The sequence below is a fragment of the Micromesistius poutassou genome, assembly GCF_964030765.1.
Source record: "Micromesistius poutassou genome assembly, chromosome: 9".
Taxonomy (NCBI): domain Eukaryota; kingdom Metazoa; phylum Chordata; class Actinopteri; order Gadiformes; family Gadidae; genus Micromesistius; species Micromesistius poutassou.
The window spans coordinates 14,837,217-14,858,183 of NC_140279.1; the positions used below are offsets into that span (position 1 = coordinate 14,837,217).

Sequence of the window (20,967 nt, forward strand, 5' to 3'; positions counted from 1 at the left end):
TCTGTAACAGGCGATGTCGCCCGTTTTCCCTGCGCTTGCTTTGAGGCTAAACATGGCGGAACCCTTCTTTTTTGTTTCTCCTACCCCGACACACGGCGGTGGTGTTTTTGGGCGTAGCGGCCTCAGCTCCGTCCCGTGAAGCCAGCGTGGAGGAGAAGTGCATTCCGCGATTGTTTGTGTGTGAAATGATGTTAGTGCCCGCGGGCTGGAGGGGGTGGGGGGGGGGGGGGGGGGGGGGTGGTTTCGGGTTTAGGGCCTAACAAAGTTGGAAGGAGGTTTTAGAGGGTTTTCTGGGGGCGGGGGTTAACTTGATGGAATGATGGAATCGGCCCCGGAGCTTCTGTAAATATTTGTCTTTAGTTTGAGCAGCTCAAGACAAATGTGGCTGAGCGATTCTCATCGAAGGCCTTCGTCGAAGCCACCATATTTTGTGCTGCTTTCACATTATTCGTCACACACACACACACACACACAGCGACACGCAAACACACATACACACACTAACGCGCAACCTCTACTAATATACAGTATACATTCCATAGTCCACGCTTTGTTTTTCCCCCCCCAAAGAAATGCTGTCTCAGTCAATTCGCCTCAACTAGGTTGAACTTGAACTATTTGTGTCTTGTTTTCCCAAACAGGCACAGCCTCCTATTTATGCGTGCTGTCCACTGGGGCCTGGCACCCAAAGGGCCCCGACCTCAGCAATTGCACCTCCCACTGGGTGAACCAAGTCGCCCAGAAGGTTGGTCTCAGCTCCATCACCCTGTTTGTGCCACGCTCCTTATTTACCAGTCCTTATCTGTACAGTGATCACACATAGTGTACCGTGTTTTTCAGTCGTAATAAAAGTAATGATTACTGCTGTTGTTAAAACGAGCCGTGATTACAGTATTCAGAATCATTTTTCACTCTCTTTCGCCTTTATTATCGTTGTAACTATTATTGCTGCTAGTTGTGGTAGTCGTTGTAGTATAGGAGTAAACGTGTGTCTCCAAATCACAAGCTCAAATAAATAGTGAAAAGAAAAATGCTGTTGCCTCCCAAATTAATGCTAGAAAATGTTTGTTAGAGTTTTCAGAATAGTTTTCAATCTCTTTCGCTTTTATTATCATTGTAGCTATTATTGCTACTATTAGTGGTAGTCGCAGTATAGGAGTAAACTTGTGTCTCCAAAACTCAAGTAAATAGTGAAAGGAAAATGCTGTTGCCTCCAAAATAAAGGCTAGAAAATATTACAAGGCTGTTTCACCGTGTAGAGACAGCGGTGATGTAAGTGTGCTGCACACTCATTTTAGATTTTGTCAAATAGGCGGACTAGGAAATGTTACAGCACTGTTTCTTAATATAGAAACACCCAATAAATACTGTGTGTGTGTGTGTGTGTGTGTGTGTGTGTGTGTGTGTGCGCTGTGACAAACAGGGTGGTTCTAACTGGGAACTGCCCGGGGGGGCCTCGCTGGGAGCTGGGTCCGTATTGTATTTTAAAGTCCAATATAACCTTGCTGCCAGTCTGCCCTTTATATAACTCTACTACAATAGCTAGCTTTTACCTGACTCGGAGTCCATAATACGTCCGCAACCGGTGCTTTCACTTGCTTGCACTCTCACTCAGGAGCTGGTCTGGATGTGCACACACACACACACACAGGCCTCAGATGCATTCTTCTCCCATATTGGATTCAGTCTAGTGTTCAGTCTTTTTATTCAAAGTGACTTTGTATCGATTGCCGTTTTATTTTTAGATCCATGTCGTTAGCGATCAGGTAGGGGTTTAAGCAGCTCCATCAAAGATACCCTCAGAAAAACTGCCTCAATGTGGAGATCGGGGTTCAAATCCCGGAACCTTGAGGCCCCTGATTGTTCATGTGATCATAACACACCAGAACTCTCTGTCCCCCCCCCCCCCTGCAGATCCGCAGCGGGGAGAACGCGGCCAACCTGGCCAACGAGCTGGCCAAGCACACCAAGGGCCCCATCTACGCAGGGGACGTGAGCTCCTCGGTGCGGCTGATGGAGCAGCTGGTGGACATCCTGGACGCCCAGCTGCAGGAGCTGCTGCCCAGCGAGAAGGACTCGGCCGGCCGGAGCTTCAACAAGGTACTGTCGCACGCGCCATGCGCCCTTAACCCATGAGCCAGGGAAAAAAAACAACAACCCTGCTCCACCCACGAACGCACAGACGTCACCCTCAGTGACACAGCCGCATACACTTGCACAAACACCGATCACGCGCACACGCTCGGACACTCGCACAATCAGGCCCCCCCCCCCCCCCCCCCTCACCCTGCGCTCGAAGAAAAGGCAAGCAAAAGGACGAGGTCAAACACTCACGCACGTAGCGGATCACACACGCAGACACGCACACAAACACATGCTATCTCAGGCACGCCCATACACATACAATCCACTGTTGTACGCAGGCACACACACAGACACACACACACACATACACACTATCTATATATATATATAGAACTAAAATACACACTATTGGTCGAGCCCTGTGCTCTATTAAGATAAATACTTCAGTCATGTTCAATTTAGTCCTCTCTCTCTCAGGGTCACGCCGCCTCAGTAAAGGTTGAAACCCATATAGGTGCACTCCGGACATGTTCATGTGGTTAAGGCAGAGGCGCGTCGCAAAACACACACAGACAGTCGCACATTACAATTTCCCCCCATCGCTCCATTTCTTCTCAAAGTCAAAAGGGAATTTATCAAGGACAGGGGCAACAGACACATCATCAACAACAACCACATCATCAACAACAACAACAGCAGCAACAGCAGCAGCAGCCACAGAAACTATAATACTTTCTCAGGATCTGTGATGGACATTTGTATTCACGGTGATATTCGTACATCTGTGGTAATTGCTGTCATTTTGCCTGCCAGGGCCAATAGCCCTATAATGTGTCAGAGAGACTCTTGAGTAGAAAATACAGCATGTCATGTCTGGGAGCTAGAAAGGTCTGTTTTTCCTTTTGGTGTCCAGTTAGTTCTAGCTGGCCACACAGGACACAGTTTGCCTCTATAGCGTCTGTTCCAGGTGGTCACTCAGTCGTTAGCCACACTACCATTAATAATTCTAATTAAGGTTTTGCAAATTTGCAAATTTGCTAATTTCCTGTGTCTCTGTGTGTTTGATCTGTTTTTTTTTGTTTTTTTTCTTTTTCTAATAAAACCAAAAGCTTCAAAAACGAGAAAGGACATGCAGGGCATACATGAAGGTATTGGCGCTATGCTATCCTCCTATGGACTGCTGCACTCTGTTGCCTGCTGCCCACCTCCATGTCTTCTGTGTTATGTACCCCCCCCAACCCCCCCCCCCCCCCCCCCCCCCCACCCCCACCCACCCTCTCAGACCCCCCCAAAAATCAGCAGCATGCCTGTTCTGCACACCACCGCCACCATGTTCCCTCACCCACCTCCCCCGACCCTCACCCTCTGCTGTCTTTCCCATTTACCAGTAATTTGCCTTTATATACACAGCCACAGTTGTAGCCAAATCGCTTTCCGCACCGTAGTGTAGCCATTCGCAAATTTACGAATGTGGCTCATTTCTCCAGCTTCTAGACTATTCCTCTGGTGTGAGCCTCTTTCCGCCACTCCTTCTGGTGGTTACAACTGTGGCATATTTATTTGTTTGTTCCCTTTTTTTTCCCTTTTTGATTCCCTCATTTCTATATATATTTATTTATTTTCGGTTTGTTTTTAACAAGATTGTTCATGTTCTTGACACATCACAGCCACGATCCCAAAGTGAATCATCGGCCTTATTAATTTACTCTATTTGCTCGCCTGTACAAACATTCTCTTCTTTATTTATTCCCTCTCTCTCCCCTTGTTTCCAGCGAGCCGTGTTTAACATATATGTGTATACAAATACCAGAGCCGGTGGTAATAGTCCCTGGCTGTGGATTGTCTTTATTCCAAGGCAACCGTAACCTGATCTATTCCAAACCGTACGCAGGGTAGAAAAAAACATCAATATGGACTCTCTAGCCTTGACATGGCTTTCCATTTGTTTTCCTAAATTAGCGACTCGTAGCTCCGACTCCCCGGTTGAACAGGGTTAGCCGTGTCAAACCTATTTTTTTTAAGCACTTTTCCCCGCCTGTTTCTCTTAACGGTACCAGCTCGTTCTTACTCATCCATATATTCCCTTAACCATTAGGGAGATCTCTGTCCTCCCTTACCACCAATGTCATTCTCCCGAACACCCCCCCCCCCCCCCCCCCTCCCCCCACTCACCACCGACCACTAGCCATAGGATAAGAAAAAAGGGAAAAAAAGAGAAAGGGGCCCTGTGGGAGGGTATTAAAATGGATTGAGCTAATTACCCAGTAGACAGCCATGAGCTTGTTAAAGGGGAGTGGGGAGAGAGAGCGATAGAGAGAGAGATGTAGTTTCAGACCCCCCCCCTCCATCCCTCCCTCCCTCCCTCCCTCTCCCCCCCCCCCTCCAATATAGTGTTATCCATTTCAGCTTTAGCCCCTGCCAGGGCCGCTTATACATATACACTCTCTTCGCAACATGTGTGTGTCAGTTGACAAATGTGTATGCGTTTAGACGGGGGACGGGGGGGGGGGGCAGGAGAGGAAACAGTTGTTTGGGTCGATGGTAGGTGACATGGCGACGCATGTGACTAATGAAAGTGCACGGGAAGAGGAACGGGAACGAATGGGAGTTAATGGGTATCTGACGTATGTCATATTTAATGCAACAGTGCATCAGCCAGCGTCCTCCCCCAGCCCGCCCCCCCCCCCCACCCCCCCTTCCCCCACATTGATTACCTGATTAGACGCATTGATTTGATTATTTCCTTCGGAGCGCCCAGAGTTTGTCTGGGTCCTTTGGCTAGTCGTAGGGAGGCTGCGCCGCCGTCACAGGTTAGCGGGTCGTCGCTGCTCGCTGTGAGAAGATTAGGATGTAATCCTGTGATGAATAATGTAGTCCGGTGAAATCAGTTGTAATGATAATTACTTTGTTTTTTGCTGTCTGTAGGAAAAAAAAAAAAAAAAAAAAATTAATTTTTTAAAAATATTTAATTTATCTCTTGCAACGATCATCTCACAACGATTAGGTTTAGTGGGTGGCTTAGTAATGAGAAAAATATGATTGTGTTAATTGTTTTTGCTATTAGCTTGACATCCCACAAACAATCCTGTCTTTGCTGTGTCCTCCTTACGCGGGTTTCGCTCTTGGGAATCAAACGTATTTAAGATAACATGCTATTTTTTTTCCCCTTTTTTTCTCTAAATGATACGCTTATATCTTCTCGTTTTTTTTTTTTTTTTTTACTGATTGCTATTGCTTGCCACTTCATAACCTGGTAAACCACGTTTACGCGCTTGCATCTCTGTATCTGAAATTGTGTTTACTTGTCACAAATTACTTTTTGGGGGCGCCTTCCAATCTTATCTTTAGTTTATCCTTGTTTATTTTGTTTATTTTTTTCCTTCTCTCCCCCGCTAACTACAGGCGATAGTAGACACGGTGGATAACCTTCTACGTCCCGAAGCCCTCAAGTCTTGGCACGACATGAACAGCACGGAGCAGACGCACGCGGCCACCATGCTACTGGATACCTTGGAGGAAGGGGCGTTTGTCCTTGCGGACAATCTAATGGAGCCCGCGTTCGTCAAAGTACCAGCAGACAATATAAGTAAGCTAGCACAGTTTTGTTGAAAGCAAACAACTCAAGTGTGAGCAAGCCTTCCTCTGACGGAGGCTCTTTTCATTTGAATACTCTCAATTCATTCAGTCGCTAAAGCTCCATAATGGGGAAAACAAGGCCAGGAAAGCATAAAAAGACAAGGACTTCCTTTTCATAATATGCATTTAAACCTTCGGGGAAACAGGGAAAATAAAGGATATTAGGTTTAATGAGTCTCTTACTGACAAAGTGATGAATATCGGCCAATTAAATAGACTGGATACTCTGATTGCAAGCGCTCAGTTTATAAATATGTGAGTCTGGACCTTGTAACTCTATACATTAATGTGAACATTAGCTTGCCTGCTATGCAGTCTGAGAAAACGAAAAAGCATTGTTTATCTACTGCATTCATCGTTTTGCCCTTGTAGCTCTTAGAGGTAATCAACACAAGATGATGTTTTTTTTGTCCGCAATCCAGTTTTCCTTTTAGTTTTATCATGTGGAAATCAAATTTTCCTGGGTAAAGAATTTCTATTTTCCTCGATCACTCATTGAGACATGGAGTATCCGTTCAAAGTGCTGCCAGAAATAATGAAAAACATTTAAAACGCAGGTTATAAACAAGTACATTTTGAAAAGATCAATTTTCATGTTATTATTTTTTGATTTAATATTCGATATATTCATTGCTCTCTCTCTCTCTCTCTCTCTCTCTCTCTCTCTCTCTCTCTCTCTCTCTCTCTCTCTCTCTCTCTCTCTCTCTCCCCCCAGTCCTGGACGTCTATGTGCTCAGCACTGACGGGCAGGTGCAGGACTTTAAGTTTCCACAGTTCAGCAAGGAGGGCATCTCAATCCAGCTGTCGGCCAACACTGTGAAGCTGAACAGCCGCAATGGTGAGATCCCGGTGACAACAAGAAAAGAGGGCATAATCCAAAGATTAACATAACCCATGCTTTTAATAGACACTGTTCTTTGTCATGTGGGCCAGATTGTGAATGAGTACACAGTAATTCTGTCGCTTTCCCATTGTCTACAGAGAGAGGAGGGTATCTGTCAAAGTTGTCACTCAATTGCTGCCGTCAGAACACTCACAAAATGTTTGATGATTACAAGGGACTCTCATTCTAACTCTTAAAAAAACTTGAAATGCAATCCTATTGGATGGCCAAACGAAAAGCCCCACTTAAATGGTTTATCTTTGGCTCATTTTTGGTGTCCTACCATCCTTCCTAGTTTCCTTAAGTCCCTGTATTGTAATGGTGTCCTATGTATTTCTTTGTTCATCTCTTGGGAGATGTTAACACGCCTTTATCTTCCCTCTCCCCCTTCTCCATCCAGGCCTTGCCAAGCTGGTGTTTGTGCTTTACAAGAACCTGGGACAGTTCCTCAGCACCGAGAACGCCACCATTAAGATGGCCAATGACGCGTACGGGCGCAACGCGTCGGTACGCGTCAATTCGGACATCATCGCTGCCTCGATCAACAAGGAGTCCAGCCGCGTGTTCATTAACGACCCGGTGATTTTCACCCTGGAGCACATCGACGTGAGTCTATTGCCCATTGCACCCAACACAGAGGTCATATTCAGAAACCTGCAGGGGGTGCAGGCGCCACGTAGAGAGCAGACAATTTGAATTGTAAATGTCTACCGGGGGTCAGCCTGCAGTTTATTTAAGCCATTGAACCCCAAATTAAAGCGCTCTTTAGAAACTAAGTGAATTCTTAATGAAAGCTAATTCTTTAATCAACATTGGGATATAAATGATACCCATTTTCTTTTATAGTGGAGGAAATTAACTTCTAGATTAGTCGTACAATCTACGGTGAAATTACTGGTGCACCAATTATCTTTTGTATTTTAAAGTTGTCACAAGGGTTCCCAGAGGGGGAGTGTGGCCGATCCAATCTTTTATCAGAGAAAAACTGCAATTCCAAAAAAGATGCTGTCAAACAATTATGCATCTCTGTTATTAAGGCCTCATATAGCACACGACACGCCTCGTGGATCTGCTAAGCACGGGCCAAATGAGACATCAAAACATGCTTTAAGAGTGCTTTAAAAGTGAATAATCCCATATCCGAATGGGTTTATATCTTTGGTGTGTGTGCGTGTGTGTGTGTGTGTGTGGATGTGTTAGTGTGTGTGTGTGTGTGTGTGTGTGCGTGTGTGCGCCCATGCGGGCAGGTGTGCGTGATTTGCGTCCTTGTTCTACACATTCTTTTTTTTCAAGGAGAGTCAATCACCGTATTCAGGACTTTTAAAGAACACTGCATCTCCTGTTTCTTTCCTTAGGTGGACCGCTACTTCAACTCCAACTGCTCCTTCTGGAACTATTCAGAGAGGAGCATGATGGGATACTGGTCTACACAAGGCTGTAAGCTGGTGGACTCCAACAGAACACACACCATCTGCTCCTGCAGCCATCTCACCAACTTCGCCATCCTCATGGCCCACCGGGAAATCTCAGTACGTACAGGCCTACCTTGAGTGTGTCTGTTGGCTTGCTTTGCTGTTAGTTTCTGTTACTTTACTTTCCTGGCCGGCAGGATAGTCTTGTGTAGTGTTTCTCAAAGTTGGGTCCCCCCATGTACCCCGTTGAAATTGTGTTTTGGAGACGAAACATTCTCCAACCCCAGGTCTAGTGGTTAGGGTTGTGGGTTGAATCCCCTAAAGTCCACAGCCCTTGTAGTTTGTCAGCATATTGAGTGAGATGCCTTACCCTACCTGCACTTTGACAACTTGTATCTATCTTCAGTGTAAGTCACTTTGGAAGCGTTTTAAATGCAAATAAGTAAATAGTAGTAGTACATTGATTTTGACCTGTTTGGCATGCATAATTAGTATGCATTTTCTTAACTATCATGTCATCCACTGACAGGCTCAATTAGAAATGGTGCCTTTTTTTGTAACTTTTTTTGATAGAGACATACTGGGGAAAAGATATTTGATACGTACAGCATGGTTTGGACAGGTTTGATTAGCGTTTATGTTTTTTCGGATGAAAGAGATGGTTCTCATGGGCACTCCTATAATAGAAGTGTGCTTGTTTTCTGACCAAACTGTGTAAAATATCATTTTTCAAGGGAAGGAATAAATGTTCAGCAGAGGGAAATCACGTTACCTTTGTTCAACATAAAATATATGTGGACAAAATGGGCACGGTATTGTTTTTTGTTGAAGGCTGACCATGAAAGAGAGTGCATTGAGCATAACAACTTTTCCATGCCACCAAAGAAGACTTTTATAAATAAGTGAAAGGCTCTATAAAAGCATTTCATTTTTTTGGCATCAAAAATAATTGCATTTAAGTGCAATGCAATTTGGATGTTCATGTTTAACAGTTAAAAACATGAATAAAAAGATTAAATATCCCACTACTTTCAATTTCCACACAGGCCTGTTGTTCGTTTTAAAGCCGAATCCTCATTCAGTTGGCATTTGCCATCTAACATTATCACCTCTTAAGCCAGACCACCGTGTTCTCGTGACTCAGAGCCGCTCATCATACATTCCCAGCTGCACTTTGATTACTATTATTAGTAGTAGCAGTGGTTTTATTATCATTTGTAGTATCAATAGTATCATTTCCGATACATATAGCAGTACAACCTCTGTACAACACTGTTTACTGAGTTGAAGGGGAAGAGGAGCGCTTTGACAGCCATCAGATGTCTCTTTGCGATGAATAGTTTATGTGAGGTGGCGAGTCAACCACAGGAAATCAGGGGGGCGTCATTTTGTTCGCTGGTTAAGCCTAGGAATATGTTTTGTTATTGTGAACACAATCACAATACACAGAATCTCTCCTTTGTTTTATAGAAATGAAAGAATATTAATTACAAAACAAACAATTCAAATGTGAAATACAGAGCAATAAAAAAACAAAAATAACAATGAAAAGATCAGAGAAACAGCATGTCACATGGGCAACAGCACATTATTCAGTAACGATGGAGGCTTGATGGCAGTGCTTCTTTGTTCTAACCCCTACCAAGAATCATGTGGGACTCATGTGGGACTCGCTGTACACTGTACGTCTCCTCATCAATCTGCCTCTGCTCCCCCCTTTCTCTCCCTCTGACCTACCCTCCCCCACCCCTCCCCTCCCCCCTCCCCCGGTCTCCAGGGTAGCGACGGGGTGCACGAGCTGCTGCTGACGGTGATCACGCGGGTGGGCATTGTGGTGTCGCTGGTGTGCCTCACCATCAGCATCTTCACCTTCTGCTTCTTCCGCGGCCTTCAGAGCGACCGCAACACCATCCACAAGAACCTCTGCATCAACCTATTCATCGCCGAGCTCATCTTCCTCATCGGCATCGACATGACGGAGCCCAGGGTACGTTTTTGGAGATTGCACCCTCAGTGTTTCGATTCGGTTCCGCCCCATCCGTCTTTCTTTATCTTTTCTTTTCTGCAAAGCCAGCCCACCCCCACTACTTCTCCCAGGGCCCACCCCGGCCCCCCCCCGGAGCAAAACAAAGGACCCCCCGTTGTAGCCTAAAATTGATGAGACTTTACACATTGTTTTGTCCTAAATCCCTTTGCTTGTTGGCAACACAAAGTGAGAGAGTGTGGGGGGCCACAGCCATTGATAAACACCAGCGAGGGACTTGTGTTTTCAGTTGTCAGGCTGTGTTTCTCGTCTTAGTTAAACCTTTCTGTCTCTTCGGTGCGATATAAAAATTGCCAGTGTGTAGCCTTGTAATCTGCGGTTTCTACGCCTGTCTACATATGCAGCGGAGTGTGTCGTTAGGTTTAAAAAAATGTGCGGTGTGTGGCTCAGAAGGAAGTTTGTGCCTGCGTTCGTCGCAATTTAACGATGTTGCCACGTGAATAATCCGAGTCGCGCATACACGCGTACGCGCTAAATAATGGAGGCCGATGAATCATTGAGTTGACCTGTTTGAATGGATTCACTGTTCTCCCAGGGTTCAACTTGCACATAGAGCCAATGTTGTGACTGAAGCGTTTGTAGGTTTTCCGTGACGACAAAAGACTTCACATTAAACAAGTATTAAATAGAATCATCAACGTCGTAGTACTCGTCAAACATGTGAATTGAATTTGTGTCGAACATTTCTCAGATCGGGTGCTCCATCATCGCGGGCATCCTCCACTTCTTCTTCCTGGCCTCCTTCTCCTGGATGTGTCTGGAGGGCGTGCAGCTCTACCTGATGCTGGTGGAGGTGTTCGAGAGCGAGTACTCCCGCAAGAAGTACTACTACGTCTCGGGCTACCTTCTGCCTGCCATCGTGGTGGGCGTGGCGGCGGCCATCGACTACAGGAGCTACGGCACCAAGAAAGCGTGAGTAGCTCCGCCTCTCTCTTACTGCCGACCACTCTGTGGTCTTCGTCATTCGTCGGGGGTCTTGTGAGGCTGTACTGTACTGTACTGTAGAATATTGTGGTGTTTGCTGCACTGTTGCCTGCGAGGCCTGCAATCGCGTCTCAGACGGAATCCTATATATAGTTGCTATATTTATCTATTAAAAAAAATAAATATATATATATATATACGCAGCGTATCTTCATCCTAACTGTACAGTGCCTTGTGTGTTTCCCAGGAGGCAACAGAAAAAAACATTTGAAAATATCTTTGCCTTGAACAGGCGGTTGCTGTTCAATTTTTTATGTCATTCAAAAGTGGCTGACAGACTCAACACCGTGGTTTCAGGGGGCCACGGTTTACATTAATGCCTCTCCCGCTCAAAGACCCTCCTGTGACCTCTTGTTTGTAAATGCTCTCTTAAAGTGTGCAGGAGCACTATGTCGGAAAGCCTTTTACCTAGATTAATGGCCATATTTTAGCTAAGAACCAGCTAGCATACGAGGAGAACCTGGGAGTGTCTTTCTTTCTATTTCTCTACCACAACTGTGTTACTGCGCTTACCAGAGACGGTGTGAGGTGCCACAAATAGAAACAGACTGCGGCTGTTTTCTCCGGGGCTAATGTAGCCGTTTTGGCGGCAAATTAATTTGATTCATTTTGATTCGGTTTTGAGGAGCAAGACGATAAGGATGATTTGGTTTCTCTTCATAGGTGCTGGCTGCGAGTGGACAATTACTTCATATGGAGTTTTATAGGACCTGTAACCTGCATAATTATGGTAAGTTATATTTCTATCTAAAACACAAATTAAATATGAATAAAGACAAAATAAATGGATGAGCTAAAAATAGAAGATGATGAAGCAGAAAAAAAGAGAGAGAGAGAGACAGAGAGCGATGGAGAGAGCGAAAGAAAGAGAAACAGAGAGTGCAAGAGAGAGAGAGAGATAGAGAGAGAAAGAAAGAGACAGAGCGAGAGAGAGAGAGAGAGAGAGAGAGAGAGAAAGAGAGACAGAGAAAGAGATACAGCGTGAAAGAGAGAGCAAGAGAGAGAGAAATAATTGTATCGTTCACTCATATCTCGCCCTACCACGGGGGTAGTTTGTTATGCCATCCACCATGAAGATTTGATGTCTACCGCTCCATTTGCCCAACAGAGCGGAAGACATCATGTTATTCATTTTTAAAACAGCAAATACCTGAACAGGACCCTCTTTTTTTTTTCCAAAAAGCTCTTTGTCTTCCTTTCTTTTCTTCCTACCTCCCATGCTCTTTCCTATTCTCCACCCTTCTGTGCATGCATATGGCTGCAGTAAATAGCCAGGTGACCTTGTCAGGACAAAGGTAGCGAGCAAAGGCACCTCTCCCTCTCCCGCTCTGTTGTTTGGTCAAGGACTGAATGCCGCTGAAGGACACACGGCATATTATATTGACATACAGTGGCAGTGGAGCATGCAATTATTTACTGGTCGTGACATTATTATATCTGGTTCCATCCGAGATGCTTAGAGGAACACGACCTCAGGGACTTTTTCGGCTCTCTGCACACACACACACACACACACACACACACCCACACACCCACACACCCACGCACACACGTGTACACACACACACACACACCCACACACCCACACACCCACACACACACACACACACACATTCACACAAAGAGAAGAAAATAGCAGGTGGCATCCCTCAGATATAACCCAGCAAGCTTTCTCTCCCCCCATCAACTATTGGCTCCACACCCAGGGATCAGAGGGAGCCGCTCAAAACTCTGTGAACCCGACGCAGAGAAGGGATGACAGGTCGCCTTGGTTCATTATCCCAGCCTTAACCATGGTATCAATGGACGGATTGACCTCCGGATGAAAGGGGGGAGAGGGGCGGCTGACATCGGAGGATGCAGTCGAGGGGGAGAGAGAGAGAGGGGAAGAAAAGGCTGTCACATCTCCACAGGTACACACACTTCCATGGGGTCGGCCTTGGTTGTGCCGTCACACAGAGGAACACAACCTAGCCTTCCACCTGTGTGGCCGTGAGAACACACACACAAGCACCGCGCCGCACCGGTGTTATTTAATTGAAGAACAATAAAGACGAGTCACAGGGGGAAAAAATAGCAAACGGCTCACCGGCTCAACAGGTGTTCCGTCAGGCGCGACAGACTCTTCTTCTATGCGCTCCAAATTGGAGCCGAGTTGTTTTCCCTCATCGCTTGTTGTCCTAAACGATTCGCATGAGCAATGTTTACGCTGTGGACACACCGTGGATGATCAGCGTGACCGAGGATAGAGATCACCCTGACACCGACACAGGAGGTGGTGGAGGAGGAGGAGGAGGAGGAGCAGCACTCTCCCCTGGCCGACTGTGAGCAGCCTGATACTGTACTGTAGCCCGGCAAAGGATGAGGATCTGCAGCATTGCGCCCCAAACACCACACGAACACCACACGAACACCACCATCACAGCCACCACCGCCACCACCACCGCCGCCACCACCACCGCCACCACCACCGCCACCACTGCTACCGCCACCACCACCACAACCTCCACTGCCGCACCTCCACCGCCACCACCACCACTGCAACCTCCACTGCCGCACCTCCACCGCCACCACCACCACCGCCGCACCACCACCGCCGCACCTCCACCGCCACACCTCCACCACCACCACCACCACCGCCGCACCACCACCACCGCCGCACCTCCCTTCTGCTTCTCCGCCTGCAGCCTGTGTGCGCGAACATTGACAAGAAAGACAAAGCACATTGGAAAGGGGCCTCTCGGGGGAGCTCGCCGGAGCAAGGTTTTGCGCGGCGCACTCGCCTGACCCCCCTGGTGGGGGACAAATTGACTTTGTTCTTGTCATTGAGAGGGAGAGCAGGCCAACGAGGGAAAGGAGAGGAACAGACCCCGAGATGAAGGTAAAGGAAATGACCCGATGTCTCGCGGAGGACTGGATGTTGAAGCGCACCCCCACCCGCCCCCCCCCCCCACCACCACCACCACGTCCACCGTTCCTTGTTTCCGCCAGACTCAAAAGATGATGCTTCAAAGCTGCAACGCCACCTATCCCCCCCCACCCCCGAAAATAAGGCTTTCCTTCACTGACTCTCTTCCTCCTACCTTATTCTTCGTCGTCTCTCCATGTTGACACTTTACAGTCTATTATTTTGGTCGCCTCGTCTGGTTTAGGACCTAAATGCCAGACAGAAAGCCCAGCCGGGCGCTGAGAGGCACTTTGAGTGGTGTTCCCAGGCAGACGACGCTGGGTCGTCTGCCCCACCCCGCCCCGCCCCGTCCCCCCTCCCCTCCTCCCCCCCCCCCCCCCCTGTCTCCCGACACAAGCGGGTATTAGCTCCATGAAGGGGAGAACATGGAAGTAATGAGTCGCCGGTGGTGAAGGGGGGGGTGAGGGGGTGGGGGTTGGGTGTGGGGGCGGGGGGGGGGCCATTAGCATGCTTGAGATGGCATCAACACACGGCAACTCCTGGATCATGACACATGGCGCTCGGACGGCTCCATCTGCACTTTTAATATTTCATAGACCACCTCCCCCCATTGGTTCAGTCAGAGTTCAGAGTTTGTGCGCACACACACACACACACACACACACACACACACACACGGACACACACGCACACACACACACGTGCAGGTTCCGCTTTTGGAAAAAGCTTTCTCCTTAGTCCCACGGCGGTGGAGCGGTGCTTCTGCATGGCTTGCACCGGATGATGCAGGCAGAGAGACAGGAACAAGCTAGGGAGAGGGGGGAGAGAGAGAGAGAGAGAGAGAGAGAGAGAGAGAGAGAGAGAGAGAGAGAGAGAGAGAGAGAGAGAGAGAGAGAGAGAGAGAGAGAGAGAGAGAGACTGAGAGAGCGACGTGGGTGAGTGCAAGGGGCGACTCAAGGTAGCCGGCAGACCCCCTCTTTGGGAGAGTCAGAGAGAGAGAGAGAGAGAGAGAGAGACTGAGAGAGTGACGTGGGTGAGGGCAAGGGGCGACTCAAGGTAGCCGGCAGACCCCCTCTTTGGGAGAGTCAGAGAGAGAGAGAGAGAGAGAGAGAGAGAGAGGGGGGGAGAGAGAGTGAGCACGGGGTGAGCTGGAGGTGGGGAGGGAGGTCTGTGTGTGTCGTGCCACTATGAGGTGTCCTTAGAGCAGCACAGTCCCCCTAATCTGTCTCATTGGATCCATGTCACTACTCCTCCAGGCTGAGTCCAAACGCCCTCCCAGCCACGAGCCTACCTCTTCCACCTCCCCTACCCCCCGCACCCCCCCTGCCTAGCCGCCCTTGCTGTTTCCAGTGGTCTTGGTCCACCTCCTCAGGACTAATGGCTAATGGCGACAATACAAAACACGGCATCAATGCCGTCTATGACAGAAAAAAGGAGCCAGATTTATTTATCTTTTGTTGTGTCCCCCCTCTTCGCCGCTTGAGTTATTGTGTGAGTGGCTACACTAGTTGATTGCACGCGGGGTGTGTTGGGGTGTCGGGGGGAGATGGGGGTGGGAGGGGGGGGGGCTTGCTGTATTGATCACTGGCTGTCTTTTGATCGCAGGGGGCCCATAGGAGAACATAGAGGATTTGTGTTTGTGGGAGTGAATTGCAACACACTCAGAGTCCAGCTCTAAAAGGGCAATAATTTAGCTCCTGCTTTTGAATTCTCCGTCACTTTTCCAGTCTTTTGTTCCGGTGCCTGTCAACAATGCTATGATACAAACCTTAGCGAAGTGGGTTTTGTTTGCTACCGCTAGCTCGGGAGATCAATGATGATGGAAGGAAAATATAACGGCACCATGACATTTCACATGGAATCAAATGTGGCCATTGTTCGATTACTATTTTGGAAGGGATTTGGTCTGTAATCTTGTGTCAGCCGCACACAAGGCCTTTGTATATTTGCAGGATATCTGTATCTGAGCCTCCAAACAACAATCTAATATGCCGTTGGTGGGATTTGAGATACTATTTGTACGTGTCTGGTTTGTAGTACACAACAAGGGTGCTTCGAGTGCCCCTGCTATTTGTGTATATGTGTGTGCCATGTTGGAGGCTTTTACTTTTCCTTAAGATAAATGGTTTCGAAGTAAACCGTTTGGAACGACTCCTCACTGCTAGTGCCAGTGTGTCTCTAAATCACGGCATCGATTTCTTTTTTTTAAGGTAGCAAATAATCCACCAGGACACACAGAACGTCTGTTTTTTTTTCTGAGTTCGGGAACCAGACCTGACTTCTTTAAGATTTAATATAACATTAAAAAACAAGAAGAAAAAATAGGCGATATAATTTATTTATTTGTCTCCTCTCTCGTCCTTCCCTCTTCTATTTCGTTTGTCAAAAGCAAAAAACTCTCAAAGAACATATAAAAAGTATTTTGTTCCGAGTTATATCCTACAATATGTCATGTTGTGCATAAAATGATATTCCGTTGTTTGGTAAAACAACAGCCTCTCAGATTTCTGCCCTCTGCTCCGTTTCATTCCCCCCTGGCTTTGCCAGACTGTTGCTGTGTGGCCGTTTCTTATACCGTGATGGACTTTAATGCATTTCCATGCTCTATTGATATAGAATGACACTAAATTTGGCGCCAGTCAGTCCGTCTGAGCCCGGTAGGAACAATAGATGTTTATTGGATTAGTCTGAGGAGGGCTGGACATCGAAGGATTTATTTTTTTAATATTTATAGACAAATTAACAGTTTCTTCTCTCTGTCTGCCCCCCTCTCTCTCTCTCTCTCTCTGTCTGTCTCTTGCCATCTATACCCCAGTCTCTCTCTCACTCTCCCTCTCTCTGTCTGTCTGCGATGTCTTGAGTAATTTGTCTTCATGTGTTCATTTTAACAGCTTAATCTCATCTTCCTGGTCATCACAATGTACAAGATGGTGAAGCACTCCACTACCCTGAAACCTGACTCCAGCCGCCTGGAAAATATAAAGTAAGAAAGTGTTTCTTCCTATCCAACGCCTGGCTGGCTAAGAGACCTTCTTTATCCAGCCTCGCAGCCCAACACTGCTATCACTGCTTCTTGCTTTTTTCGTGTCTTTCTTTCTAACAAGAAGCTTTTATTTTCTTTTTCATTATAATTATGATTGTAATTTCTGTATTTAATTAAACCTTTCAGTGATTTCTCGTATGTACAGTTGGAGGGGGGGGGGGTGGGTCTCTAATGCCTGGGTGTTTTGAGTTTCTCTCCAACGACGACTCGACTTGAATTCGTTATCGTTCCCAAAGAGGTGAACTGTTGAACCCCACATTGTGGCATGGGGCTTGAGAATTCAAGAGACACGGCTGCGCCGTAGCCACGACAACCCTGACGTCCCGGAGGTCCCTTTGCTGTAGTCCTTCGTGGGGTCCGCCGGCCATAGCCCATGGTCATTACAGCGCGCACACGTGGCCTTCAAAGTGCACGGCTGTTAAGGAGTGCTGTTTGGGTTTTGCGCGTGCGGCAGGGGGGGAAACCGTGAACAGTGGAGCGACCGGACCGCTGTGTACATCTGTACTGAAACAAGTCCGCGTTTGTTCCCTTTTTTTTTTTTCCCGGATAGTTCCCACAGCCCCATAGATCCGAGATAGAATTCCTTCCCCGACCGCCGCCCCCACCCCCACCCCCACCCTCACCACCACTTCAGTGGGCTAGCCGCTGCACACCCACCACACCCTACTGCTGTGTTCGTAGCCTCAATATGTCACTGTTTTGACGCGGAGGAAAAGAACAACAAGCCCGTAAAGACTTACGTCACACTCTGTCGTCGTCGTGTTTCGGGTTCTGGAAGGGGGGAAAACAAAACAGAACCCATTTATCTATTCCAGTCGGAGATTAAATATCGTGGCTCCTCCAAATTATTATTTTTTAACAGTTGGGGTTTGCGTTGGATTTGATCGCGCTCTCTCTCTCTCTCTCTCTCTCTCTCTCTCTCTCTCTCTCTCTCTCTCTCTCTCTCTCTCTCTCTCACTCTCGCTCTCTCTCTCTGCCTCCCGGCGTAGACTCCCGTTAACGGTTTGCTCCCGGGTTGGTTTTTCCTCTAATGAATGTGTTTAGCATGTGTGCTAAATATTACAGCTCTGTGGTGAAAAAGGCAATCAGCAGGAAAACGTTGCAAAGGTTGTGTTTATTTAGACTCCCCGTTTACTCATGTCACGGGCTCCGTTCGCTCCCGACGAGAGGGAAAAAAAGGGAAAAGAAACACCATTAAAGAACACACAGAGAAGTGGACTGTGGTGTGCGTGTGCGGGTACAAATATACCCTTTAGTCGTGTCAAGTTATTCCACCCGGAATAAAAAAAGGGCAACTTTCTATCGTCCCCGTTGTTTATTGTGGGTTTATGTGTTCCTTGCTTAATGATGTCGACGTCTGGACCTCAGAGCGATGCATCAGAGTCATTGCATGTCGCATGGAAAAAAAGAGAAAGTTAACCCATGTCGTCTGCTTTCTCTTTTCCTGCTCCTTTCCCCTCTTGTCTCCCACTCTCCTCTGCTCTGTCACCCACAACCAGTAATTATCGCGTTTGCGACGGATACTATAATACAGATTTGCCTGGGTAAGCCTTGACTCACACACACCTAACGTAACGCCGCGGCCCCGTTACTCATGCATAGCTCGCCGATGAGTTTAAATCGGGTGTGCTCGATGACCAAGAGCTTGACACAGCATGTTGTAATTGAATCATCAACAACCAGCACACACCCTTGTTAGCCCCCCTAATACCCTTTGCCTTATATCGTTTCCCCCTGGATCAAAGTTGAAGAGAAAACACTCTCGAATGACGACTATCCCACGCTGTGCTTCGCTCTCTGATCTAACGTGTGTTTCCTCTCTCCCCCCCCCCCCCCCCCCCAACCCCCCGGCCGCTTATCACGCTCTCTAGCTATGAAGATAATAAACCATTTATCAAGTAAGACCACGTTACCCAGAAGTCTCCACTCCACAGCCTGTAGTTTATATCCTCTTCTCACATTTGTTTGCTTCCTTTTTTCTAGAGGCTCTCTCTCTCTCTTTCTCCGTTTGTCCTCTTCTCTATCGCTTATCTATCTGCCCTTGTCCTTTCCGTCCCTTTCTCTTCGTCTCATGCTGTCTCTCTCTCTCTCTCGCTCTCTCGCTCGCTCGCTCTCTGCCTCTGAGCCATGAACACACCCGAAGGAGGATTGTCCTTGGTTTCTTACATAGCTCACCGTCTCTCCGCCTTCAACCATCCATTCTGTACGTGCGTGGCGTGTACGTGTGTGTGTGTGTGTGTGTGTGTGCGCGCAGTACTCGGTGTTGTGTTTGAAGTTTTCAAGTCCTTCTTTTTCCGAAGCTCATATGGTGTCTTAAGAGCCACACCCCCCCCCCCACACACACACACACACACCTCTCTCCTCTCCTCTCAAAGACCTTCTGGCTCTGGCTCTTCCCTCGACCTTACCGCTCATTCTCTTCACTCACATTCAATCAAGCTTTTTTTTTTTGGGGGGGGGGGGGTTATTTACCAAGACTACAAACGAAAGTAAACCCCGAAAAAAGTGGCTCCGTTTCCGGGGGGAAGTTTATGTTCTTTGTTTATGCCTTTGTTCTCCAGGACCTTTTAGTCCCGGTCTCGGGGTGGATAGAGCCTTCTCTATTCTATTGTTGACATCTTTGCCGTCCACTGTATTTCCGGTCCACTCTGGTCTATGATTTGGTCCGCTATACACTTGTCATAACATCAGACGTCGACGAGGTTGTTGTTTTGTCTTTGCTTATCTTTTCGCACGCTGGGTACGACCGTCTCATTCTCGGCGCTTGGCGTTTGTGTGTTTTTTCTCTCTCCCCCCCCCCCCCCGTGCGTGCTGCACCCTCAGGTCGTGGGTGATGGGTGCCTTCGCCCTGCTCTGCCTGCTGGGCCTCACCTGGTCCTTCGGCCTCTTCTTCATCAGCGACTCCTCGGTGGTCATGGCCTACCTCTTCACCATCTTCAACACCTTCCAGGGCATGTTCATCTTCATCTTCCACTGCCTCCTCCAGAAAAAGGTAAACCGGGGGGGCGTTTAGGTGTACAGTCTAGGGGGGGGCGGGGGGGGGGGAGGGTGCGAAGGTGTTGGTGTTGGCTGTCGGACTCCCAAAACCCCCGAAAGGTTCTGGGGTTTCGAACCCCTCACCTCGACCTCCCGCCCAATGTAATCTCAAATAAAATGTTCTGTTTGTCGCTTTTGAACGGAGCACCTGCTCGGTGACTCAACTCTGTGTCTGTGATGGCGCCGAGGTCGGTCGGTCGGAGAAACATCCGCCAGCGTTGCGCGGCGAGCGTCGGAACAGGCCTCCCGATAAAGAGCCCCCCCGAAATGAACTCGAGATGTACGGTCAACGTAGAAAAAAACACGGCGCTTTGTCCTCCTCTCCCAAAACAGGTTCGCAAAGAGTACGGCAAGTGTTTCCGCCAGACGTACTGCTGCGGCGGCCTGCCCACCGAGAGCTCCCACAGCTCTGCCAAGACCTCCACCACCCGGACCAGCGCCCGCTACTCCTCTGGAACCCAGGTATGCCCCCCCCCCCCCCCCCCCATCCGAAGCCCAGCGCCTTCTTCCTGTTCGGGGGGGGGTGAACCCCGCCCAACACACCCGGAGCGTTTGAAATGGCCTTGATGTGGTTCCAAATACCGCGTCTCTGCTAGGGACTAGTCACATTGTTTGTTTCTCGCACAGACAGTTGCGCTGATACGGTTCATTGATGTAGTCAATTTGAAAATGTTTTGCTGTGTTCCTTGGAACGATGACACACACACACACACACACACGCACACACGCACGCATCTGCATCTACACACACAACTGCATCTAACTCGTTACTGTTCTTATTCCTACTGTTATTTCCTCTGTCCTGCATTAAAAAAAAGTGTGTCTATATACTTTGTATAGATTTGGATGTTAGACTATGACAATGAATGTTGACATGCGGAAAACAAAACAAAAAAAAGGCCACCGTATTAACAAGTCCAATGTTAATTTGGTCAA

The 20,967-nt window shown here is 47.8% G+C and overlaps 1 protein-coding gene across 1 annotated transcript in view; it reads left to right on the forward strand.

The window, feature by feature from the left end:
* The window catches only part of adgrl2a (adhesion G protein-coupled receptor L2a), a gene marked incomplete at its 5' end in the record, with an annotated part of 73,368 nt that overhangs the window by 42,087 nt on the left and 10,314 nt on the right, over positions 1-20,967 (forward strand). Inside the window, 13 exons of the mRNA XM_084472925.1 lie at positions 642-745; positions 1,915-2,100; positions 3,195-3,233; positions 5,488-5,671; positions 6,437-6,559; positions 7,005-7,210; positions 7,960-8,133; positions 9,794-10,003; positions 10,752-10,972; positions 11,708-11,774; positions 16,844-16,935; positions 19,819-19,987; positions 20,365-20,493. Of these exons, the coding sequence (XP_084329051.1) occupies positions 642-745; positions 1,915-2,100; positions 3,195-3,233; positions 5,488-5,671; positions 6,437-6,559; positions 7,005-7,210; positions 7,960-8,133; positions 9,794-10,003; positions 10,752-10,972; positions 11,708-11,774; positions 16,844-16,935; positions 19,819-19,987; positions 20,365-20,493 (1,904 nt within the window). The remainder of the gene's footprint in view (positions 1-641; positions 746-1,914; positions 2,101-3,194; positions 3,234-5,487; positions 5,672-6,436; positions 6,560-7,004; positions 7,211-7,959; positions 8,134-9,793; positions 10,004-10,751; positions 10,973-11,707; positions 11,775-16,843; positions 16,936-19,818; positions 19,988-20,364; positions 20,494-20,967) is intronic.